Here is a 27,844-nt window from a genome sequence, read left to right on the forward strand (position 1 = left end):
GAAAAGTGAAGTGATTTTGTCCGAGGCAAAATGTCCTAAGTTGGCGGTTTGTGATATGAAAGCAAAATACAAATTTTCTTTTATAATTTTCATATTATTATGAAATATTATGAAATAATCAATAAATATCAATATAAAATATAAAAATAGAATCTGATAGCTTATATATGTTAATAATGAGAAAGAATTTATGTTCAAAAGATTATCGCCCGGTTATTAACAAAATGGCACATTTTTCAGTAAAATCATACAAAAATGGTAAAAACCGGGAAAATGACACTTTTTAATAATCACAGAATCAATCAACACATAAACTTAAAAATATCTATAAAAATTTTGGTAATGTACAATGTATTTTGTTATCTTTCATTATAAAGATACCAAAATTGAGATCGTTGAAGGAAGTAAAAGTGGTTCTCAAACAATTTGATCTTAAATGCCTTTCAATGACTGTTCCTAAATATTACTATTTAACATATGTTATAACAAATACTTATGAATTGTTCAAGAAGTAATTTAACGATTTCTATATAATCACTTACAGATGCCCACATAGGCGCTGTTTGAGATATTTAAAATATATTACAAATATTATTTTTAAATATAAAATTATTAAAATAAAAATTAAATATTATTCATAAATATCTTTAGCATTAATATCAATTCCTTCTTGTTCAAGAAGTAAATTAAATATATCTATATGACCTTTGTAAGATGCAAACATAAGTGCTGTTGCAAATAATTTAAACAATTTCCAAATTTTATTTTGAAATTTCATAATATCAAAATAAATTTTAAATAAAACTATAATTTCTTTAAATGTTGTGTTGTGTGGTTGTGAAATTGATCCTTTTTAACAATCTTTAAAGTTGTGTGAATACCAATGAAAATAATGCAATATTGTATGCGTTAAACCATAAAAAAAAAATAAAATACTTATCCCAAGGAAGTATCTGATTCTTCACAAAAAACCAATGAATTTTGTGGAATGGAAAATAATGGAACACATAAAAAGAAAGAATTTATCACACTACATCATGAGAATATTTATCATCTTGAGCTGTCCTATCACATGTACGAAGATTTCCATGTTCGAACACATTTAATTTTTATTTTCCATTTTATTTCTTTTTAACATTATAAGAAATAATTTTAATATTAAAAACTCAAGATATTTAAATTTTCTTTTATAATATTATTATGTTAGATTATTAAGAAATTATTATGGAAACAATTTAGTAGATGAAGAAGATTTTAAATGAGAAAAAAATTGAAAATAAGTGAAATTAAGCACAAACCATCGGAAAAAGACAATAAATCGACATTATAACGATTATCATCAATTTAAAATTTTACATCAAATTCAAATACTCGAAATCTATCAGAAGAAATTCAGAAATACATAATATTTGGAATAAATAGCTATAGTATATTATTGTATGAAGAAATCTTATGAAAAATGCTGAGTCGGAACTGCTCTCATATAAATTTTTATTTTATCTTTTTATGATTTCGTCGCATTTTTTGTGTTCGATTTTGTCAGCAAATAACCGAATTATGTCTGCGTTTTTGTGTTTGTATGCGTAAATAAGCGCTGTTCTTTACGATTTAAATAATTTCCAAATATTATTTTGAAATATCAAATGATTAAAATAAATTTCAAATAAAACAAATAAATATCTTTGGCATCAATATCAATTCCTTCTTGATCAAGAAGTAATTTAACTATTTCTGTATAACAATATTTAGATGCAATTATAAGTGCTGCATCAAATAATTCAAAGAATTCCCAAATATTATTTGAAAATAATAGATGATCGAAATAAATTTTATTTTTAGCATTAATCTCAATTCCTTCTCGTTCAAGAAGTAATTTAACTATTTCTATATTACCATTTTTAGATGCAAACATAAGTGCTGTATTAAATAATTTAAATAATTTCCAAGTTTTATTTTGAGGTATCATATCATAAAAATAAATTCTAAATATTATAAATAAATATCTTTAGCATTAATCTCAATTCCTTCTCGTTCAAGAAGTATTTTAACTATATCTGTATGACCTTTGTAAGATGCAAACATAAGTGCTGTTGCAAATAATTTCATTAATTTCCAAATTATATATTGAAATAATAAATTATCATAATAAATGTCAAATCAAACAAATAAATATCTTTAGCATTAATATCAATTCCTTCTTGCTCAAGAAGTAATTTAACTATATCTGTATGACCTTTGTAAGATGCAAACATAAGTGCTGTTGTAAATAATTTGATTAATTTTTAAATTATATATTGAAATAATAAATCATTAAAATATATATCAAATAAAACATATAAATATTTTTAGCATTAATATCAATTCCTTTTTGTTCAAGAAGTAATTTAACTATATCTGTATGACCTTTGTAAGATGCAAGCATAAGTGTTGTAAATAATTAAAATAATTTCCAAATATTATTTTTATCTTTCAAATTATTTAAATAAATATGAAAACAAACATATAAATATCTTTAGCATTAATATCAATTCCATTTTTTTCAAGAAGTAACTTCACTATTTCTGTATGACCATTTATAGATGCAAAAATAAGTGCTGTTCGAAAATATTTGAGAAATTTCCAGATATTATTTTGAAATTTTATATGATTAAAACAACGATGAAATTAAACATATTAATATTTTTAGCATTAACATCAATTCCTTCTTGTTCAAGAAGTACTTTTATTAATTCTATATGACCTTTACGTGTTGCCCAATGAAGCGCTGTTTCAATCATTGATGATGAACACCAAAAAAAATTATCAAACATCAAATAGTCATAAGAAACATATTTCTCATTAATTTTAAAGATATTTTTTTCGATTTGCCACTTGATAAATAATGAAAATTCTTTATAGTATTGCTTTTGACTCATTTTTGTGAAGTACTTTAGAACACAAACAACTGGCATTTTTTAATGCTACTTTTTACTTCAAAAAGTTAAAACTGTAGGCACATATGGTGACTCTTTAAATTCTTTCTCATTTTTTTTTAAAACACATGTGTTTGTTCATAAACATGATCACGCTCTGGAATCATAAACATCGAAGAGTGCAACTAAAACGGTCTCCAGGAAATTTTGCTTGTATGAATAAATATCATTAACTGTTTATTTTCGAAGTTGAAATGGGTACATCCTTCTTAAATTATAATTTTTTATTGTTTCTTGAAATATTTTGATTTTTGGTGAAATATCGTAGATATTGATTTAATAATGAAATTCTATGGAACAATTTTTATGAAAATTTTAATTTCATACATGATTTTCAAAGAAAATTAATTTAATATTTGGTCGTTCATGAGTTTTATTCGTTTGTATATCAATTGACTCATTTTTTCAAATTTTAATATTATATTTAACATTTCATATCTGATTGATTTCCAATGTTTGAGCTCATGATTGATCTTATTTTTCGAGTTAAATATGTTTGAAATCGAAACTTACGATCAATATGCACAGAAAATACCCTTAAAAGTTAAAATGAAAAAATTGGCTTTTGAATATATTTATCTAGTAATTATATTAATTTATTCCAATCTACAAATTATAAAATAAATTGCATATTTATTTATATAATAATAAATGAATTAAATATAAGTGTTGTTAAAAACGATTTTGAAATTTGTATTTGAAATTTTTATCATTATATCTCTCTATTGCTTTATTTTTATTATTTTGTTAAATAGGTACATATAATTTATTGCATTTTTATGTTATTACATTAATAGAGAATAGAGTTTTCTCTATTCATTTTTGATTTGATTCTTTTGAAATTGAATCAAACAAAATCGTTTTAAAATCGATTTTGTGGTGTATTTATTCAGATAAATCTGATGTATTCGATTAATTTCTATTTAATTTTTTATCATTTTGTTCAAATTATTAAAAATTTTAGCATAATAACATTTCTACCAATAGAGTTCTACAATTTATAACTTATTTCATTCTCGATTCTGGTTGGTTTAAAAAAGTGTTATGTTGTTTATTTACTACATATCTGGAAGAAGTATATACCTTACCACATGGGTGTGAAGTTATCAATTAATTGTTTTTATGCATATAACAATAAAATTAAGGACAAGCTATATATCAGTTGCGAAAATATTCAAAAAACATCTAAAAATTTAATAAAGAAGAAATCATATATTTATATTAGATTAATTTTATGATTAATTTTCATACAATGAGGATATCCTCACTAATTTTAATAGTATGCTTCAACTTTGTAACGAAATACCAAAAAAGAGTTAAAAATGTTATCATTGGCTTTGTTTGCTATGCAAAAAAGTTTGCCAAAGAACATGTCCTTTCGCATAAGACATGATACAAAGGGCTTATTTTAGACAATATTTAAAAAGAAAATAATGATTAAGATAAACTTTTGTTTAAGATTGATTCAATGTGCATTAATTTTTTTAAGAATGAAAGTTGAAATCTAACATAAAATATACATATTTTGGAATGTAATTTTAAAGGAATATGTCAAAACAAACGTAAAAGATTGAAAAAAATTTTTACAGAAACTAAATTTGGTTCGGTATTTCACATCACATATCTTGCTAAAAAAAAAAATGGAAAATACAGAACCAATTTTATCTGTAGTAAGAACGCAAGATAACCCAATCGGAAGAGGGATCTCACGTGATTTCACTGAGAATCCATTTGTAAGTCCTCTTTTTTCAACACAGACATTTCAATATACTCTGTCTATTCCTCCACCACCAACATTACCTTTCCCAAAAAAGATATCTAATGATTATGACATTCCAGAAGGGAACAGTGAAATGGCAAATAATATTGAAAAACAAGCAATTCAACAATTTCTTCAAAGATCTGAAAAAAGGGATGAAGAAACAATGACTTTTTCATTTTCAACAATTTCATCCGTATGTAAATCACAAGTTCCATGGAAATTTGGAATTAAATCCCCACCAATTGGTTATTCATTACCACTTAAATACCTTCAAGTCAAACTTAAAAGCATGTCATATGCAAATCAAAAATCTGATATCACTGATTTTCAAGGCACATTATTTTTATATGCATCAAAACGTCATCAATATTTATCAGAATCCCTTCGATTTACACGAACTCTTAATTCCACTGTATTTGAGCATACAAGTACTGATACATGTTATTTTGAAGTTCAACCACCTTCTGAAGACATATATTTAGTATGTGTTTTAATGCATCAAAGTGCTTATTCCCTTGATAATTTTCTTAAAGCATTAACCGGAGAAAGGCCAATTCCTCAACAACAATTTGCTTCTGTTATTCCATTTGCTTTTTCATACATTCCACTTTATTCACTTTTTACAAAATCGGGTGAAGTTGACTTAACGTTCCCCGTCTGGATCAAGTATTCATCATCAGAGCATTTCAAATATATTGGATGCGAAGTTACTCCTCCGGAAGTTCAAACATTACCTATAAACTCATCAGTAAATTTGGTAGTTATGACCGATAAAGAAATTCCAATAAACTTATCTCAAACAGGTGAAATTCAAATGCCAAAATCCCCTATAATGGCGTTATCCGTACCATTCTTATTACATCCGAAGCCTTCTATAATGCTTAGTGGAATTCATATGAAATTTAACTCATTACCAAAATGTGAATTTTTATACTTTAAAGTATTCTACTGTGAAGACCCACGTGATCCTGTCAATCCAACTGGTATGAAAGTCTTCTTACCGAAGAATGATGATGGAAGTTCTTCAAACTGTTTCACATCAAAGCCGATACCAGTTTCAAAGAAGCCCATTTTCACAGACTGTGTTCGTATGGTTCTTGATAAACCATTGAAATCCACTTCACATTTAGTAATTCATATAAATTCAATACAAAAATCCGGTTTGTCAACTTTACGCATCGTCATTGTACCACTTATCATTGAAAATAATCCTATTCAAACATCAACGCAAACATATACAATGATATCATCAAAACGTTTAAAGCCAAACGAATATTTATCTAAATTAAATGCGAATGGAAAGAAATCACTTAAAATGAATATTGATACAACTTCAATTTTCTTTGTACCAAAGACATTAAACACATTATCAAATGCTATCGTACCACAACAAATTAATCTTAAGGAAATACTTGAAGTCCCTGTTAAAACAATTCGCCAACAATTTATACCAATTTCATCCAAACTTTTATCATTATCATCATCGACATCATTACAAGCATTAATTGAAATATATCAATATTGTAAATCAGAGATCGTTAAACATCAATTTAAGAATTGGTTATATCATGTCTTTAATCCAATTGAAACGAAACATAACTTTTTATATTCATATACAAGTTCTATTGAGAAATTAATTCAAGAAAGTTTAACAAAAGATAACAACTTATTACCAACAATCATTGATTTCTTTGAATTCATAATTGATATCTTTCTAATAAGTTATGTCCATGAAACAGAAGAATATAATCCGACGAATTTATATAATTTTTTGAAACAAATTTCAAATATTATATGTTTTTATATCCAAAAAGATCAAACACAAATCATCAAGAAAATTAGTAAATTATTAGGATCAACATTAGTTATATTATTTAGTTTTTCATCGGAGACATTTTTACCAATAATAGCAAATCATTTACGAACATTATTACGTATTAAAACAAATCAAATTTCAGTTCTCACAGCATTTTTCTCATTTTTAACTCCATTTACATCATATCCTCCATTTATTTTATTATTAATTAAACAATTACCAGTTGAACCATTAAAGAAACGAATGTTTTCACCATTCCAACCAATAATATCATTATTCGAATTAGGTTTTTCACGTGCAATGACATTAAAAAATGGATCTTTATATATGTTTGCATCTGAGTTTTTAACGAAGTTATGTTTACCACTAGAAACAGAAGATGATGAACCATTAAATTATCGAATTGCTTATGCATTATTTCCATTTTTAGATTTGTTTTCATATTATTATAAGTCAAATATACCAGAAGAAGCGAAATTCGAATTAATTCCATCGATATTATTAATCATTGGTTATTCGCCATCACAATTATTACGGAATTATTTCTCATCGACTGATTTATTCTTTCAAGTCCAATTTATCGAATTTATTGAAAGCGCATGTGATATATGTATTAATCGATTAACATTACAAAAGTTTTCGAACATTAATAATTTATTTGTCGAAATGACGCAACGAATTTTACGTTTTTTACGATGTACTATTTATGAATTAAAGAATTCCATTTCTAATATCATCAATTTATTATTTAAATTAACAAATAATAAACATCAATCATTACAAAATTATCCATTAATATTTGATATCTTTGTAAAGATAATTAATAAATATCCAATCAATAGAGAATACATAAATGAATTTGTTAAAATGTTTATATCGAAATATCATATAACAAAATGTTTTAGCATAAGTTCATTTATAATATTCTTTCGAAAAGATTATTTAACACGGAAAAACGTAATCATTTCAACAGTCCAATTTTTAGATTCTTTCATTTCAGTGATTCAAGAAGAATCATCAAATGACATTAACATATTTAAAGAATCTGTTAAACAAATCCAACGAAGTGTTAAATATTATCATGACAAAACTTTCAAACAAAAATTATGCGATCGATTATCAGCTGCGTTATCTAATGCAGAAATCATTGAGAAACTTAAAAACTCTCAATTCCCACCCGACATAAAATGTTTTTACATTATGCAATTGGCTGATCAAAGTAAGAACTTCCCTTCAATGAGAGTTCGTTGGCTAAAAGAAATCGTAAAAATTAACGCAGAAAACAAATGGTTTGTCTCTGCTTACGTTGCACAGTTACATATTTGTTCATTAACTTCAACGATTTTAAGATATTATAAAACAAAAAATGAAAACACAGAAAATACATCAACAAAACTTGTAATGGTACAACCTTTGACGAACTCAAAACAACAAATTTTGTCAAGCGAGTCATTCACTTTCTTCCCGCCTGTAATGATCGAAAATAATATAAACTTCGAATACATTTCTGACGATTTCAGATTTTTATCGGCTGATTTTAATATGGAATTCTTGAAATCGTCACTAAAAAATGCTTTAGAATTCGCATTAAAGGCTAAAATGTATTACGACGCTCGTTGCGTTTTATCACTATTACTTAGAATAGCTTTAAATGAAGCAAATTTAGAGGATTTGACAAATATTTCAAATCAATTGTCCGAAGTTTTCAAAGAAATGAAAGCAAATTACTCGTTAACGGTCGACTCGCCTTTGCACTTTTACCTGAAAAATAAACGGATTTATTGCCTCGATCATGAACTGAACCAAAACGGTTTCGTGCCACTTGTCAAAATTGAAGGCGAACTGAATTCAGTTGAATTCCCACACACTTTTTCAATGTTCAGAACGGTTGTTAAGAAATCGCAATTGGAAGTTTCTTCATTAAATGAGAAAGAAATTACGATAAATAATTATAAAACGAAAGAAAGCTTACCATCATATTCAATGTTCTCGGAAGTTGAACAAGAGAAAACTCAAAAACTTTCAATTATTGATTATCTGAATTTCGAAGAAAAAATTACATTTGCTAAAATTAGAAAAGTGTTATCCGAATATGAAGGATTTTTGCCGAATACTTTGAAGAATAGACAAAGTAAAGGAGAATTCCAATTTGAATTAAATCGAATTGGATTTTTGTTGCATTCTTCTTTGAATGGAGATAACTCGTATCTGTTTTTGTTGCTGTTAATATCAAAGAAATTCGATAAGGAATCGGTGATAAAGAATGCAAAAGAATTCAAATTATTAATTAAACGATTGTTGGTTACTTACTCGGAAATAGCCAACTTTACGAGGGACGAAACGCATATGGACTACGCTCAAAAGTTTAACAATACATATAATTCTTTTGTGGAGTTCTTCGATATCGATAAAGATAATAATGAGGAAAATTAATAATTCGTAAACTGTTTATAAAAAATATTTTTACCCTTGAAAAATATTACTTCGTAAATATTTTTATGTTTTTATGTTTTTCCAACATTTTTGCACCAAAAATTCGTAACGGACAAATCAGCACTTTTATTCAAAAGTGGTCTGATTTTGTATTGTTTATTAATCAAACCGTTTGTCACTTCATCAGACCAAATAAATCAAATGCGAATTCATTCTCGTACACCAACGCCAACAAGAGAGTATAGAGAAATAAGGGGCAAATCAAAAGCTTTCCATTACAAGTTCGTTTCGCTTTTATTTATTGTTAACCTTGGCGTAACGTTTTACATTTGCCAATTTTTCCTTTCAAAAACAATAAAAATGACGATATTAGAATGCATTAGAGGAGTTTTTAGGACAGATTACTTGTCGTTTATACCTCCATATATTCAACAATCAATCAAATTTTCACTTATTGTCACAATTTTTGCAAACTTAGCTCACTTGGCTTATTGCATTTTGTTGCCTTCTTTGTACATTAAGCTTAGCGTTGCAATTAACTTTGTATCAATTATAATATCTTTCATTTCTTCTTTGTATATTCTGATTTCTGGACAAGTTCCATGGTATTATGCAATTTTCCCAGTCATACTTTTCTTTTCATCAATATTCTATTATCGCCGCATAAAGAAAATCATTCCATTTGCAACAGCACTCATTCGAGAATCTAGTCGTATCCTCATACATAACATTTCTATAGTATTCATTGAAATTTGCAGTGGTGCATTAACACTTGTTTTATGGCTTCTTTTTGTTGTCGTAAGTTATTTAATAATAAATTCCGATATCGAACATTCCACTGCTTTTGTTTTCTATCTTTTGGCTTCATTCTCTTGGATCACAAATACTCTTTCTTACATTGGTTACACCACAATCACTGGAATTGTTGGAAATGAAACATTTGATGACGCTAATATCATATCCCCACTTAAAGCATTTTTCTACTCGATCACATATAACCTTGGAAGCAATGCTCTCTCCGCTGCAATCCGTACTGTTCTTTTTATAACTGATTTTGTTGTTGACATCAAATCAGAAAAAAACGATAAGAAAGAGTCACTTTTGGTTAAAGTACTCAAATTCGTTATCGACATACTTCGAAAGCTTCATGAATACTTTGCTCGTTATGCGCTCATTTATGTTGGAGTTTATAGTATCCCATACATCCAAGCATGTAAGAAGTGGGGAAAGAAAGGTTTTGGTGAAAGAATTCGTATGTCAAATTATTTCGAAGTTGTATCATCTGCATTGAGACATAACTACACACTTGTAATAGCTGCAACATGTATTGCTGTCTACTTTGCATATTATGGAAAAGGTTCGGAATTATATACAAGATTAGGATGTGTATTAACTTTAATGACTATCTTCCAATTCTTGTTTTCATCAATCACCGCGATAACTGACACACTGATTCTTTGCTATTTCGATCACCCATCACTCCTTAGAAATAAGCATCCAGAAGTTGCAAAAGCAATCAGAGGTGTTAGTTTGTAAGTTTCATATGGCTAAAAGTTTGTTTTTTGGTATATTTGTTTTTAGAAAAATTTGATAATTAAGAATTAATGTTTAAATGCAACAAAAGTTAAAGGAACAACAAATATACTTTAAGGCTCGTGTTTTTGGTAAGGTTGGTAAAGAAACTTTGGCTTGTAAGGCACATGATGATAATCATTCGATGTTCACAAAGGGGTTTGAACCATTCAAATATTTTTGAATAGTTTACTTGTATCGTGAAATAATGCATATAAAAAGTTGCCATTCAAACCTTTGGCCAATCAAATCTGAAAATGTCTGATATGTGGCGCTGGGCTAAGGAGAAAATGAGATCAACACAATACATCTTATCAGGTCGAACAGACAATGAAAAGCTTGTTCTTGAAGCTACAAATGATGAAAAGTGGGGACCTTCAAATTCCCAAATGCAAGAAATTGCACGCTTGACATTTAATTATAGTGCATGTGATGAGGTTAAGAAAGTTATTTGGGAGCGTTTAAGTGATCCCGAAATAAGACATGTTCAAAAAACACTCATTCTTTTGGAATATCTATTAAGAAATGGTCACACTTCATTTAGATCAGAAGCTAAGAGCATGTCTGGAATTCTCCAATCACTTTCATATTCTCAAAAGTATAGTGTTGGTGAAGAAGCTCAATTAGAAGCTGTTGTACGCAAAAAGTCAAAAGATATTTTGACCATGGCAAATGATAACGAAATATATGAAGCAGAAAGAGCAAAGGCTTCAAAACTCAAGTCTAAAGTGACTTCTTTCGGTAATGATGGCGGATATGGATATGGCGGTTATAACTCAGGTTACAGCTCCTCAAATTATGGGTCATCAAATTACTCAAGCAGCCATGGAAATTACGAAAGCAATACAAGATCTGCTCCTAAAGCACAAAATACAAAAAATGATGACGAATATGAATATGAATATGATGACGAACCACCAGCCCAAAACCAAAAACAAAGCACTCCATCGCAGCCTGTCAACAATAGCTCGACTCAATCACGACCAAATAATTCATCATTATTACCACCTCCTCCAGGCAAACCAATGAACCATGCCAAGGCTCCAATGGTACAACAACAGCCATTTGATCCATTTGGAAATAGCAATCAATCATTTGATCCGTTTTCTGAAATGTCATCATCCAATAATAAGCCGCCACAGAACCAACCTAACAATGACCCACTCCTCGACATATTTGGCCCAAGCACTCCAGCTCCCACTCCTAACAATCAGTCGAATACAAATAATAGTAATAATCAATTTGATGATCTATTGAACTTAACTTCACCGCAGCCACAAACTCAACAGCCACCTCAGCAGCAACAAGTAAATCTGCTTGACGACTTTTTGGGGCCTACTACATCGGCTTCAAATAATGTTCAATCACAATCACAACCACAGCCACAGCCACAGACGAAAAAGTCGAACATGTTATCCGAGTTTTCGGACGTAATCGACTTTGATAATTTGGTTGGAAACCAGAAAAACTATGGAAAGGCGCAGACAACACGTGGAAGCGGTACTGCATTAGGAGGCAATTTCTAGTGAATAAAACTTTCTTTTGGTATAATTTTCCAATTTGTTATTGACTAAAATTACTTTGAGTGAAACGGATTTTTTTTCCAATTTCATTTTTTATGAGATAAGTTCATTAATCAATAAGTTATGAGATGGAAATATGGTAAATTATAACAGCGTTTCATCATAGGAGAAAAAAATGTTATTTTATCGAATCAAAATTGCTGTCATGGACAGACTTATGAAATCATACACATTATTTAGCACACAACTTTGAGGAAAAAACATAACGGTTCGAGCTATATTATCGAAAAGGAAATTAACCTCTGTGGTAAAGTTACCTGTCTTGCAACTGACGTTCCAGCGTACGATTACTGGACGAGGATTTCTGTTCAATTGAATATTCCACTTTTTGAATGAGTTGTAAAATCAGTGTTTGGATAACTTCGATTGAAACAATTTGTATGGTAAAGATTTTGACTTTGTCATTCTTTAACATTTTGGATTTTCTGAGTTCACTTTCTACTTGGCATAATTCCATAATAACAAATGAATCAACAAGTATATTCATATTATAACTATAGGGAATCATGTATTCCACAAAATTTCCACAATTTTGAATTTCAAAATAATCAGATTGATTTTTAACGTTTTCTTTAATATCAATTTATGGAACATAACCAAATTGGTTACCCTAAGGAAGAAAATAATAATTACATCGATAAAATCACAAATTTTTTCATACAGAAGAGAGAAAAAAAGAAGCACGGTAAAAAAAATCATCAGTGTAATAAATAAATAGACTTTAAATCGCACATATTTAGGTTGTTAGTTTTTTATTACATTGTTTATTTCTTCGATTCTTTCGATCCCCACACGAATTCATAGTTCTACTTTTCATAGACTATATGGAATTCAATATTTGTTGAAAATTCAATGATATATAAAATCTGAATTCTGATAGTTTCATAGACGTCAGATAGCGTCAGACCTTTGAATTTATTTGGTATTCGTCGACAGATATGTTACGCAACTGTGAAGAAGGAATATTCATCGATCAATTGTGATACCAAATTAATGTTGAAGATGTAAATAATGAAATAAATGAAGGTTTTTAACGTTATACCCTAACTAAACCTATAATCACGTCCCATCATCATGAGCCATTCGACTTTTTCAATTGTATCGTTTTTGGTTTCTCATTTCTCCAAAAGTGACTTCGATTCGCAACAGTAAACAAACACTTCACTTCTCACTTTTTGAACTGTCATATTTTGTGTTTCAGTCGACTATGGTTTAATTTGAATGATGATAAACTGAGGATGGTTGGCAGTCAACTTGTCGGTTAAATCATGATTCAAAATCAATTTTGAGGGATTCAAGCACTGAATCTTTTGATAATACGATGCGTAAATCATTCAAAATTTCACAAATTTGATCCTACAAGATTCCAATATATTTTCTCATGATTTCACAATGGCTTATCTTTATAATACCAGATTTATGTCTGTGTGACATTCCGACTCTATCTCCATTTCTAACGAATTATTATCAGCAAAAAGTTCAAATCTTGACAAAGATAATTGATAATTCACATCATACTTACCAAAATACAATATGCTCTTCTATATTGGACCATCCCTCTGCTCTGCAAAATGTATCAAATGTGTTTAATTCTTTTTTAGACATCAATAACCTAATGATTTTAATTGTATTTTTTGTTATTATCTCATTTCTCAATAAAGTTAAATATATTTCCTTAAATTCATGTATCAGGTACATTAAAAACATGGATAAAAAATTTGCTCTTATAATTTTTGTTTTATTTTTTGCACATTCAATAGAAGGATTTTCCTCCGAAACTTCAACACTTACTATTACTAATTCCCAAGAATTAAGTGATAGATCACAATACAAAAGTTTAGCACAGCATGTTATAATTGACGGCGAAGTCACATCAATTCCATCTTCAGCTTTTGCTGGTTGGACAAGTTTAATAACAGCTGAAATTGGAAATAGCATCTTAACGATTGGAGGCACTGCTTTTAGTGAATGTACAAATTTAGAATCGGTTACACTTGGGAAAAATGTTCAAAAAATTTCTAGTCATGCTTTTCAAGGATGTTATAAATTGGGCAGTATGACATTTCCAGCTTCAGTTACATCAATTGAAGATAGTCTTTTTATAAATTGTCAAAACATTCAGTTTTTAAAAGTCGCTGAAGGCAATCAATTTTATAGTAATTTAAACAATGATGATGTTGTTTATGATAAAAGTTTCCAAACCCTTTTGTTCTATCCATCTGCCAAACAATCCACTGCATATAAAATTCCATCAACAGTTACTTCAATTTATTCATGCGCATTTCATTCATCGAAATATTTAGTTGAAATTAGTGGTGGTGAAAATGTTATAAGTATTGGAACTTATGCATTATGCTTTTGCAGAAGTCTAATTTCATTTATCATTCCAGATGGATTGACTTCAGTTCCGAGTGGTCTATTTTCAGGATGCACAAGTTTAACGACTGTTTGTATCGGTAAACATATAAAAGAGATAGAAGCATATTCATTCAATTTGTGTACTGGTCTGAAATGCCTATACTTTTTTGGTGATACAGAGCCAACTATTAATGAAAATGCTTTTTATTCTTCAATTGATATTGAAGTTATGGTATTCGTGCAATATCAGAGTAGCAAATTTGGAAGATTTAAAGTAACTACGACAATATTATCAGAGTGTATGTCACCATCAAATATATTTACTCAGTCGAATACATTCACTAAGTCAAACGTGTTTACTAGATCAAATACATTCACTAAGTCAAGTGCATTTACAAAATCAAATACATTTACTAAGTCAAGTGCATTTACTAAGTCGAATACATTCACTAAGTCAAACGTATTTACTAGATCAAATACATTTACTAAGTCAAGTGCATTTACAAAATCAAATACATTTACTAAGTCAAGTGCATTTACTAAGTCGAATACATTCACTAAGTCAAACGTATTTACTAGATCAAATACATTCACTAAGTCAAGTGCATTTACAAAATCAAATACATTTACTAAGTCAAGTGCATTTACTAAGTCAAGTGCATTTACAAGATCAAATACATTCACTAAGTCAAGTGCATTTACTAAATCAAATACATTTACTAAGTCAAGTGCATTTACTAGCTCAAATACATTTTCTCAAAGTAGCACATTCACTAAATCAAATACATTCACTAAGTCAAGCACATATATAAATAAGAATTCGAATGAATTTTATACATCATATTCAATAACTTTACGAATTTCCTTATCATTTACAGAAACCATTATGAATTATTCATTTGTTTCAAACACTTATATTGTTTCGATGTTATCATCATCCATCATATATCTAAATACAGAATTCGTATATTACAATTATACAATCCTTCGGTATTCAACATATTTTAGTTTCTACTCTGATTTCTTTATAATTATTAACCAAAATGAGCAAGACAATAATAACCAAAGTAAATCAAACACAACAATCATCATCATAGTATGCGTTGTAGTAGTTGTTGTTTTAATTATAATTCTTATTGTCGTTTTTCTTATTCGTTTTCGTGGCAAAAAAGAAAATATGGATAACGCCGAATCTGATCAATATAATAACGAAGATAAAGGCGTTGATACATATTCTGTTGTTACAAATATATCAAATATTGACGAGGATCCATTTGCTGAAGATTTCAAGGAGGAGCATTTTGTTAATATTTAAATAGGTTTTAGTTTCTTTAACTCTCAGAGCAAATATTAGTTTAAACTTAATGTTTGCCAAACTTAGTGCCATAATAATAAATAAAAATTTATATATTAGTATAACTATTTTTTATATGATATATATTATTTTAAACTTCTTTGTGTTAATGTGAAAATTTTTTATTACTTAATACATATAAACACTAATTTATCAAATAGCTAAACAATTTATATACACAATACAATAATAATTATAATTTTTTATTATTATTTTTGTATTTCATGAAAATATTGTCATTGATCCATTAGAATTCCAAAAATTATTTAGATATTTAATAAATCGAGAAAAATGATATATTAATATACATAACGTAACGAAATTGCAAAAAGATTTAAACAACATAAATATCATTGGCAACAATCCACACATTTTCTCCTGTACATAATATAAAAAAATATTAGAATTTATATTTATTATTTACAAATAAAGTGAAGCTGTTGATATTATACCTCTTTTGATTAAGTTTGACGCATCCAAAAACTTCTTTTCTTGTTCGGTATGTTGATTATTATTCAAAATGGTGGAAGCCTTCGCCATTTGGTTGATTAGCTCGTCCAATCTCTTCATTGTTCTAATGATTGAACCTTCGAATTCGTTTTCGTTAGATTTCATCAAATCCGAAAACGATATTCCATTTACCCAATCCAACGCAATGTTAATGAAAGATGTATTAAATTCTCGTTTAAATTTTTCCACATCGATATCAACTCCACATTCCAAAGAAATTGTTGCAGTGTTTTGTATCACTTTCTGTAATTGTTTCCAATACGGAATAATTTTATCAGGAAGTTCAAGTGTACTATCCGAATTATTTTCATTTACATTATCACAGACAAATGTTGTAAGTATTGCAGCGATATATTGTGGTGTTAATTCATTAAAGAATCCATTTAATAATAACTCAGTTAATATAATTTCATTCGCACTATTAATTGTTGATGCAACTCTTCCTTTAAGTGTAACATTACCTTCATTATCGATAAAATCAAGTCGGATTAAAACTGATCGCATTGCTTCTAAATCATTTTGATTAACTAAATGACGCATTGATTCGATTTTCGCTGTTAATCGATCAGATTCTTCAATATAACTTCGCTTAATTTTATATTTGTTAATTGCATTAATATCAATTTCTCCTAATGTTTGAAGTGTATTCGTAAGTCGATCATATTGTTTTTTGTTTTGTTCATATTCTTCTTTCTCGATTTTAATATATTGAAGTGGTTCATAAACAAGAATTCCTTCTTTTTCAAGCTTGTTAACACTTCGCATTACACGCGCAAGAAATTCATTACTGATCGAATCGAATGATATTTCTAATTGATACGTTGATACTTGTTCGATATCTTGAATTGGTATTTTAATAAGATATGGCTTCCGAAACGTTGCTAAAGAACTTGGAACAATTCGATGATCTCCAGTTTCTTCAGCATATGTAATTATTATCATATCATCGTTTTTCTTTTGTGGCGCAGATGCTATTACGCCCCAACCAAATGATTTAACTTTTAATATTCGTCCAGGTTGAATAAGTGGTTTAATATTAGAATAATCTGTTTCAATTCGACGCATGTTTTGTTCGAGTACATTGATTTCATCTTCAAGTTTAACAGCTTTCTCTGTTAATTCGGCATTTGTTAACATAATGGCGTCAGCTGCTTCAAGCATTTCATCACGTTTAGATATCAGTTTTGGAAGTTCTCGAATCATTTGGAACTGATGGAATGATTTACGCATTAATTCTTTTGGCGATAAAAATGATGTAATCATTAAGTTAAGAAGCATGTTATAAGTAACTCGAAACTCACTATTAAGTGGTTGTGCAGAAGAAGTCATTAAAGCACGAAGTTCAGGCGGAGCTGTTTCACCAGTATAATTTATTGCAACTGCACCAAACTTATCACGATTGCGTCGACCAGCTCTACCACTCATTTGGATGAATTCGCCACTATAAATAAGACGACGTTCATTCCCATCGAATTTATACAAATCATTAAATATGACTGATTTGGCAGGCATGTTAAGACCCATCGAAAATGTCTCTGTGGCAAATAATACTTTGATTAATCCTTGCCCAAATAAAATTTCGACAATCTCTTTCATTAATGGCATTAAGCCGCCATGATGAACTCCGATGCCGCGTAAAGCTAATTGAAGCGTGGTTTGGATTTGAGGTAAACCACGATCGCATTCATCAAGCTTATAAAGAGCATTCTCAAAGATAAGATTAACTTGAGCTTTTTCTTCTTCACGATTAAATGAGCGACCGTTAAAGGCTTCATGTATTTTGTTGCAGTCTCTACGTGAAAAAACGAAGACAATAAGGGGATACAACTGACTTTCCATCATCTGTGTAACAACTTGACATGTATGGGCATGGATGAACTTTTTTGAAGGCTTGCTTTTTTGTGGGCCAGATAAAGATTTAACTGGTGCACCATGAAGTGTGGTTGTTGGGCCATTTATTGAAACTTGTGATGTAGCAATCTCAAATGCATTATCAACTATGTCCCCATCAGAATTTCTTACAAGATATAACTTGGGTGATCCAAGAGGTGAAATAAAATATTGAAGAGGAACAGGCCTATGTTCAGTGTAAACAACATGACATGTTTGCTTGTGAAGATCTGCAATCCATTCACTGAATTCTCGTGCATTTGGAATGGTGGCTGATAAGAAAACAAACCGAATTTTATCAGGCAAAAGAATAATAGACTCTTCCCAAACAACGCCACGTGCTGGGTCCTTCATATAGTGAACTTCATCATATATAACCCATGATAATGTATTTATTAACTCATCACCTGAGAAAAGCATCATTCTGAGAATTTCTGTTGTCATTACAAGGCAAGATGCTGATGGGTTTATGGTAACGTCACCAGTCATTAAACCAACATCATGAAAATCATTAAGTAAATCTTGATATTTCTGATTTGAAAGTGCTTTGATGGGAGATGTATACACTACACGAGAATTGTTTTTTAAAGCAAGTGCAATTGCATATTGTGCAATCGCTGTTTTTCCTGCTGACGTATGTGCAGATACAAGAACTGATTCGTTTTTATGAACGCAACTAACAGCGCATTTCTGGAACTCATCAAGTTCAAAGCCATAATTGAATGCAAGTTCTTCTGGAAATTCTGGATTTTCTATTGATGCAGTCCCATCTGGAAGAGCTGCAAAATGAAGAACATTATCACCATCACTTTCAAATTGAATTGTATTAACATTAGGTGTATAATCGATTAATTCATCTGGTAGGGGCTGAAACATGTTTTGCTAAAATTTATATTGAATATTTAACTGGTCGACCATAGTTTTCCAAAATTTTCTTTATCAAGTTCACTTCTTACCATAATGAATGGTTGAATATTATATATAAACATTATATGTTTTTGTGGTAAGATACAAAACTCTAAAGATTTTCATTTTCAAAAAAATTGAATAATCGAAATGAGTTTTTTACATAAAAAAAAATGGTCAAAAATATAATGATTTTACATAGAACTGTTTTCATTAATATATTGAACATATTAATATTTATTCAGAAATTTATCTTAAATTTGATAATTCAAATGTCTTTAATTTATAAAATATGATAAAATGATATTATCTCAAAACATTAAGAAGTATAACTGGTATTTATGAAGAAATATTTTTTGTTTTGTATGCTGAAAAAGAAAATGACGCTCGAAGTCGATTTATAAAAGTGGTTACAGCATAGAAATACCAGCGGTTTGACGATATCGGTTTTCTCTCTATTAACGTCTTTCTTCACTGAATTTGTATACAAAACTGATTTACGTTAAGACCTGTACGTTAAAACAGAATTCATTCATGCTGACAGCACAAAGGAGCCAATCCACAATCACATGCATTCCTTCTCTTTTCCCTCTTCCTGACCTCGAGGATTTTGATGATTCGCCTATGGCACCTTCAAAAGAAATAGCATCATCTCCAGATCCAAAGAAAATGTTGGTTCTTCCAATTCTACCACGTAACTCAACAATCCCACGAGTGTCACCTTCAGTGGTTGCTGATGTGTTGTCTCACAAATATGATAAATTTTTTGATTATATTTATATAGTTGACTGTCGCTATGAATATGAATATATTGGCGGGCACATTAAAAATGCAATCCATAACAAATCACTAGGAGATCTTAAAATGCTCTTCTTTGAGAAGCCATTGAAAAAATGTTTGATCATTTTTCATTGTGAGTTTTCTAAAAATAGAGGCAAGAGTGTTGCTGAAATTTTTAGGAACACCGACCGTAACATTAACAGGGATGTACATCCATTTTTATTTTATCCAGATGTATATATTCTTGAAGGTGGTTACAACAAATTTTATAAGAAATACCCACACTTATGCGATGGTGGATATGTAAAAATGCATGATAAAAAATATAAAGAAAATGGTGAATTAGGTCATTCAACATCATCATTCAGAGCTCAAGTTAACGAAAAGTTTTTGAGAATCCCGCTTGAAGAAAAGGCTAAAAATAGGTCAGCATCACTTTGTAATTCACCACGCCCTTGCAAAACGAGGAAATTTGTACTTTCTCCGATGGCAAAAAATTTTTGATTTAATAAACGTTACTATGTGTGAACCACCCCTAGCACTTTTTGTTGGCTTGAAATCTAAAACCGCCTTTCCGATAGGAAATTTTGTTTCAAGACCATAATATCGGCCCAAAAAAGTGACTATACAAACGTGCTACTTATGAAAGAAATTGTTGTTTTTTGTCATACAAAAATGAAAAAACAAAACCTTTAATGAAGGAAACTGAGTCAGAAGAATTAGGAAACAAAAACAATACAAATTAATACAACAATCAAATAATTTGTTATTAATGAAATATGGCTTTGAAACAAAATATTAATGTTGATAAACAATGAAAACAAATTCAGTCTCAGAATATAAGAATATAAATTAAAAACATTTTTTATTATGAGAATAAAAGTAATTAAATTCTGATCAAATAAAATTTCACTCACCATTGATTGAAAACCTTTCAACCTTTCTAGCGAATCAACTTTGTAAGTTGCGAGTACAGTTAGGGATTTAAACGTGTCCCCAGGAATCAAAGCAGTCCCACACGTTAAAATACGTTAATAAATAATCTTTAATAAAGCCTCATTTTTCTGAATGTCAACATTAACACCAGCAATGCCACTAGATGAAATTAAACAAAAATGAGATACTATTGGTATTTCTCAAAAACTCGATTATTATTATAGAATACTGACTTTATGAACTTAGAATATAAAAATCATCAGCTTTGTTTTTTCTACAAATATGCATCTGAATTTGATGATGTTACTTTCACTTTTAATCGACTAGCATTCGTCTTTAATATGTGCCGTAAAACGGTATCTAGAAGTATCTCAAACGGCACACAAGATTCAAAACTTTTAGGTTCACATAGAGCATTAGATGAAGATAAAGGAGAAATAATTGTTCAAGCAATGAGTGATTCATCTGATGTGGGTCATGCAATGATCTGAAAACAGTTATTATCTTCTATCAAAGAAAAATTTGATTTATCTGTAACGAAGGGATAAATAAATTAATTTTATCTTAAAAATAGAGATAAAATTAAAAAATGTATATCACTTTATCAAGAGAACACAAGAATGACAGTTCCTAGAGAGCATTTAAGAGAACACTTCCAAAACATGCATTAACATGTGGATGGAATGTTAACAGAATTAGTTTTTACTTTAGATCATATAGGAACTTCATTTTGGGGAGATCGAAAACCGGAGAAAGTTTCTGTTGATGCTAAAACTAATCCAAACAATGTTCATCATTTATCAACAAGAAAAGTAACTAATGTGACACTCCTTACATGTGTTTCAGCAGCAGGTGATGCTCTTACTTCCATGTTGATACAAAAACACTTATATGATGATGATTTATAAATAAACGGTTTACGACAAGATGAAGATGTAATGATTCGTATTCAAAATCCACTCTACGTTGATTCTGTGTGATTTGATGAATATATTCATATATTGTATTGATTCCATATATCAAATGTGTATAGGAAAAATATGAAGTTGAAAAGTATGGAGCGATTTTATTAATGAATTCTTCTGGTGCGCATTGTAACGTTGATATTCTGAAAGTTTTGAAAAAAAATTGTTTTATATTTTTTTTCCATAGCACAAGCCTTTTCCAAGCCCTTGCTTTGTCATTATTTGGCGTTTTTAAAAAAATCAAAAATACTGTTAAAGATGAAGAAAGTCACAAAATGGTATAAAATGCAATTATCGTTATATTGAAGGCAAGCGAGCAGACCACAACATCATTTAACATTCGTGGGGCTTTCAGATTAGCAGGAATAATTACTAATACTGTTGATGGTAAGAGAGTTGTTGAATTTGTTGCCCAAGAGCTGGTTTCGAATCCGGGATTTCATGAACTTTGGAATTTTAATATAAAAATCGATGAAGTCAAAAAGAAAAAGCAACACAAATTCGGCATCGTGAATTCTGAATACCTTCCACCTGGTTGTACTTTAATTAGCAACGAAACTCCAAAATATGAAGATGAAGATGAATTAAATCAACTTTTGCAATAAAAATTAAATTGCACTTTTTTATTTATCTATATGAGATATCATGATTTAAATGAATATTTATACTCAAAAGAATAATCTAAATTATTTATATGAATATGAATTATTAACCCCAATGAATAAATGAGATATTTATGTTTGTTTCAAAAATTTCTTACATCTACGTGTAAACGTATGAAACGACTTTAATTTATGGGACACGTTTAAAATCGTAACTGTAAAACTTATCGCTCATTCGAAAATAAATCAGTTAATTTAGTCAATTCATTTTGAATAGTTTATATTAATTATTTCCTAACTTTTTGATAACCTGACAAATAACTCATTTCCCAATAATTCCACTCGTCCCAATTAATTTCATAATTATTATAATCAGAAATAAAATAACAAATGTTTCTCTTCCATTATTTATGCAAAATCAAAATTATAAATTAAAACAAATTTTTATACATTTAAATCATTTCACTCAAAAATATGATATAACTGATAAATTTAATTTCAATCATCCAAAGGATTTAAGGTGTTTTACGTCATTGTGTATTAATATGATAAAACAAATAATTTTTTACGAATATATATTTTTTCAAACAAGTTTGCCTTCTAGTATTTCTTTGAATCACAACAACTTATATAGATTAAAGCTTTATTATTTTAACTCTAAAATTTCACATCTGAATAAATTTATTCTCTTATTATTTGATTTTCTCAATAAATATATACAAAATAGAAATTTAAATGATATAATATATTTTAAATGTTTTTTTAATTTAATTTTTTTGTTAATAACAAACATTTTATTCATTTGGTATAATAAACATAATAAAATCTTTGTTAATATAAATAAAAATCTATTTCCATTTATATTTTCTATTTTTATTTCACAAGCATTTTCATTGATATGGAATGAAGATACAAAAACACTTACAATAGAAGGTGAAGATCAAATTCTTCAGGAAAAAATACAAATTTATAAAGACATTGCAGAAAATATTATTATTTCAGATGGAATCGCCAAAATACCAAACAATGCATTTGCTAATTGGGAATCTCTTTTAACAATTCAACTTAGTAATACAATTACGTCAATTGATAGCTTTGCATTTTCTCAGTGTAAAAATCTGATAAATGTTACAATTCCTAATTCAGTCAGATTAATAGGAACTTACGGATTTGATCAATGTTCAAATTTAAAAATTATTATAATTCCGAATTCAGTTACAGCACTTGGAGCAAATACATTTAGGGAATGTATTAATTTAGAAAGAGTTGAAATTTATGGAAATATTCTGCTGATTGACATGAATGCATTTTATAACTGTACAAAAATGAATTATATATTGCTTCCAAACACAATTACATATGTTGGTGCATATTCATTTCAAGAATGTTCAAGCTTAATAACTATTAATCTTGGCGAAAATATTGAAACTATTGAGTATTGTGCATTTCGATCATGTTCTCATTTAGAAACAATTATTATTGGTGACAAATTAAAAACTATTAATGGGTATGCATTTAGTCTATGTTCAAATTTAAATAATTTCACGATTCCAAAATCAGTTACAACACTTGGTTATAATGCATTTGAACAATGTATTAAATTAAAAACTGTTGAAATTTATGGAAATATTCAGCAAATTGAACATAATACATTTTATAATTGTAAAGAACTTAAATGTATATATTATTATGGAGAAAATGAACCAGATATTGGAACTGATGCATTTGAAAACATTTCAACAGATACAGTTATGGTCACAACATCTTATACAAGTGAATCATTTGGTGAACTTAAAATCAGCAAAATTCCAATTGATGAATGTCTCCCACCAACATCTACATTTACAAAATCAAATACATATTCTCAAAGTAATACATATTCTCAATCAAATACATATTCACAGTCAAATACATATTCTCAATCAAATACATATTCTCAATCAAATACATATTCTCAATCAAATACATATTCTCAATCAAATACATATTCTCAATCAAATACATATACTCAATCAAATACATATACTCAATCAAATACATATTCACAGTCAAATACATATTCTCAATCAAATACATATTCTCAATCAAATACATTTGTTTATATAAATCCATTAATGGCTTCAACGCATTCGTTTTCATTAATTTTTGCAATATCAATCACTCAATCATTGAGTATTTTAAAGATTTCATACACCAATACATTTGTTATTTCGTATTTCTCTTCAAGTATTTATTACGTTGCGACAAACTTCATAAGTTATATGTTCGTATTTAATCAATTTTCGACTTATGTCAGTTATTACTCAAATTTTGTATTTTATTCCCAAGCACAAACTGAAGCTGACCCAGAAAGTATTTCTAAGACAGCACTTGTTTCAATTATTTGCTTAGCCGTTTTTATAATACTTTTAATTGTTGGAATTGTTATCTTTTTGTTCAATCATAAAACAGTTAAACATTCGACAAAAGAAACAGAATCAGAAGAATTCGATAAAACAGAAACGAATCAAATTGATACAACAATCAAAGAATTCGTTAAAAATGAAAAAGATCAGTGGATATGAAACAAAATAACTGATAGCGAAAACAAATGAAATATTTTGATTTAAATAAAAATCGTTTCGGAGTTAAAAGTTTAGAAATAATTTTGTTATTTAAATTGTTTTTGTGAAATTTATTATTTTTAAAATCAAACAATTAATCGAATGAGAATTTTTTAATATTTTATGATAAAAAAGTTTTCGGAGGTAATACTTTGATTTCACCATTTTGATTAATATATCTTTATGATTTATATCAAATAAACCATTTGATAATGTTGGTTTTTTCCCTTCTACTTAGTAATTATATTGGAGAACTTTAGTATCTTTTTTTTTATCTTTTAGGGAAAGTTATTTGTCTTCATGAAGGAATTTTATCTAAATTTTAGACCGTTATCATTAAACTTTCTATGAAATTCCATTTGACCTTTTTATTAAACGTTCTTATAGAAATTTCAATGCTTTAAATGGTCGAATATTTAAATTGAATCATTAAATGCTCAACCAAAAAATGCCTTCATAACATCATTTTTTTATTATGTCAGCTATAGGTATTGATTTAGGTACAACATACAGTTGCGTTGGTGTTTTTAGACACAATCGTGTTGATATTATAGCAAATGATATGGGTAATCGTACAACACCATCTTATGTTGCATTTACAGAAGATGAAAGACTTGTTGGTGATGCTGCAAAGAACCAAGCAGCCATGAATCCAACAAACACAGTATTTGATGCCAAGCGTATGATTGGCCGTAAATTTAGTGATCCAGTTGTTCAAAAAGATATGCAACATTGGCCATTCAAAGTTGTTCGTGGTGAAGCAGATCGTCCAAGAATTCAAGTTCAATGGAAAGGCGAAACGAAACAATTTTATCCTGAAGAAATTTCAGCTATGGTTTTGGGTAAAATGAAAGAAATTGCAGAAAGTCAACTTACAGACAAAGTCAAAGATGCAGTTATTACAGTTCCAGCATATTTCAATGATGGCCAGCGTCAAGCCACAAAAGACGCCGGTGTCATAGCCGGATTAAATGTATTACGTATTATTAATGAGCCAACAGCCGCCGCAATTGCGTTTGGTCTTAATGAAAAATCCGATAAAGAGCGTCATGTTTTAATATTTGATCTTGGCGGCGGTACATTTGATGTTTCATTACTTGATATCGATGGCGGCATGTTCGAAGTTCGTGCCACAGCAGGTGATACACATCTTGGCGGCGAAGACTTTGATAATCGTATGGTTAATTACTTTGCAGATCGATTCCAGAAGAAGTTCAAATGTGATTTAAGGCAATCGCCACGTGCATTACGTACATTACGAACAGCATGCGAACGAGCTAAGCGAACATTATCCACAGCCACATCCGCATCAATTGTTTGCGATTCATTATATGAAGGCCACGACTTCATGGATAACATTTCACGTGCAATGTTCGAGAACTTAAATGATGAGTTATTCAGATCGACGATGACACCAGTTGCACAAGTATTAAGGGATGCGAACATGTCGAAGTCAGACGTCACCGATATAGTTTTAGTTGGAGGTTCATCACGTATTCCACGTGTCCAACAATTGTTACAAGACTTCTTCAATGGCAAGCAGCCATGCCGTGGTGTTGATCCGGATGAAGCAGTTGCATATGGGGCAGCAGTCCAAGCAGCAATTATCAAAGGCGATACATCAGATACAGTGAAAGATATTTTATTATTAGATGTTGCACCACTTTCATTAGGTATCGAAACAGCTGGCGGAATGATGACAGTGCTCATTCCACGTAACACGACAATTCCAGCGAAGAAGTCAAATGTCTTCACGACATTCTCAGATAACCAGCCCGCAGTTACAATCAAAGTTTATGAAGGAGAACGTTCTCGAACATGCGACAACAACTTACTTGGCACATTTGATTTAACAGGTATTCCGCCAGCACCACGCGGCGTACCACAGATTGAAGTTACATTCGATGTTAACGCAGATGGTATTATGAACGTTTCGGCACAAGATAAGTCGACAGGCAACGTGAAGAAGATCACGATTAAGAATGAGAAAGGACGTCTTTCACAAGCAGATATCGACAAAATGGTTGCAGACGCAGAGAAGTACAAAGCACAAGATGAAGAAGTGCGTAAGAAAGTGGAAGCGAAGAACGCACTCGAAGGATACTGCTTCGGCGTACGCAACTCATTAAATCAAGAGCAGTTCGCTAACGCATTGTCACAATCAGACAAGGACACAATCAACAAGGAAATCAATGACACGCTCGCATGGATCGAGTCTAACCAAGACGCAGACGTCGCAACAATCGAAGCGAAGCAGAAGGAACTCGAAGGCAAACTGATGCCAATTATGCAATCAGCTTATCAACATGCAGCAGGAGGCGCACAAGGCGGAATGCCAGGCGCGAACATGCAAGGAGGAAGTGGACCATCAGCAAACAGTGGACATTCATCAGGACCACGCGTTGAAGAAGTCGATTAAATGAATAAAATGTGATACAATGAATAATTTTCATTTTTAATCCATTTAATAACACAAAATGATTATTTGCATAATTTAACTTAATAGAAATTATGTAATAAAAAAAGTAAATCATTTGCTTTCCATATAGGATAAATCTTGAGTGTAAATGAAGTAAAAGAATCTAGGTTTAGTAGTGCATACATCCCAATTAGAAGTTAGAAATCATTATTAAACTATAGATTTAATCAGTACTTATAAACGTCTTTCTTTTTTTTAGTGCTTATATTTTTATATATTTGCTATCATTTTTTTTTTATTAATAAACCAATTTTTATTATTAAGATGAATACCATTTTATTCTGATTTTATTTGAAATAAGAAAACAAAATTAAACATGTTTA

The 27,844-nt window shown here is 29.4% G+C and overlaps 6 protein-coding genes across 6 annotated transcripts; 5 read left to right on the top strand and 1 right to left on the bottom strand.

Annotated features, from left to right (window-relative positions):
• Positions 1-4,612: 4,612 nt before the first annotated feature.
• Positions 4,613-7,155, top strand: GO595_011018 (uncharacterized protein; the record flags this gene model as incomplete). The annotated part of the gene is made up of 2 exons (XM_067913762.1): positions 4,613-6,271; positions 7,147-7,155. The coding sequence occupies 2 exons, from the start codon at positions 4,613-4,615 to the stop codon at positions 7,153-7,155; spliced, it is 1,668 nt and encodes a 555-aa protein (XP_067769756.1).
• A 2,188-nt stretch (positions 7,156-9,343) lies between these two features.
• GO595_011019 (XYPPX repeat family protein) lies at positions 9,344-10,519 on the top strand (the record flags this gene model as incomplete). The annotated part of the gene is made up of 1 exon (XM_067913763.1): positions 9,344-10,519. One exon carries the CDS (start codon positions 9,344-9,346, stop codon positions 10,517-10,519), a length of 1,176 nt encoding a protein of 391 aa, XP_067769757.1.
• Positions 10,520-10,812: 293 nt separating this feature from the next.
• GO595_011020 (ENTH domain containing protein) lies at positions 10,813-12,081 on the top strand (the record flags this gene model as incomplete). The annotated part of the gene is made up of 1 exon (XM_067913764.1): positions 10,813-12,081. One exon carries the CDS (start codon positions 10,813-10,815, stop codon positions 12,079-12,081), a length of 1,269 nt encoding a protein of 422 aa, XP_067769758.1.
• Positions 12,082-16,270: 4,189 nt separating this feature from the next.
• On the bottom strand, positions 16,271-19,126 carry GO595_011021 (Superkiller viralicidic activity 2-like 2; the record flags this gene model as incomplete). The annotated part of the gene is made up of 1 exon (XM_067913765.1): positions 16,271-19,126. The coding sequence occupies one exon, from the start codon at positions 19,124-19,126 to the stop codon at positions 16,271-16,273; it is 2,856 nt and encodes a 951-aa protein (XP_067769759.1).
• Positions 19,127-19,690: 564 nt separating this feature from the next.
• On the top strand, positions 19,691-20,440 carry GO595_011022 (Rhodanese-like domain containing protein; the record flags this gene model as incomplete). Its single annotated transcript, XM_067913766.1, has 1 exon — positions 19,691-20,440. The coding sequence occupies one exon, from the start codon at positions 19,691-19,693 to the stop codon at positions 20,438-20,440; it is 750 nt and encodes a 249-aa protein (XP_067769760.1).
• A 5,077-nt stretch (positions 20,441-25,517) lies between these two features.
• On the top strand, positions 25,518-27,461 carry GO595_011023 (cytoplasmic heat shock protein 70; the record flags this gene model as incomplete). The annotated part of the gene is made up of 1 exon (XM_067913767.1): positions 25,518-27,461. The coding sequence occupies one exon, from the start codon at positions 25,518-25,520 to the stop codon at positions 27,459-27,461; it is 1,944 nt and encodes a 647-aa protein (XP_067769761.1).
• Between the last annotated feature and the right edge of the window lie 383 nt (positions 27,462-27,844).

This window comes from Histomonas meleagridis, assembly GCF_020186115.1.
Source record: "Histomonas meleagridis strain 2922-C6/04-10x chromosome Unknown scaffold_61, whole genome shotgun sequence".
Taxonomy (NCBI): Eukaryota; Parabasalia; order Tritrichomonadida; family Dientamoebidae; genus Histomonas; species Histomonas meleagridis.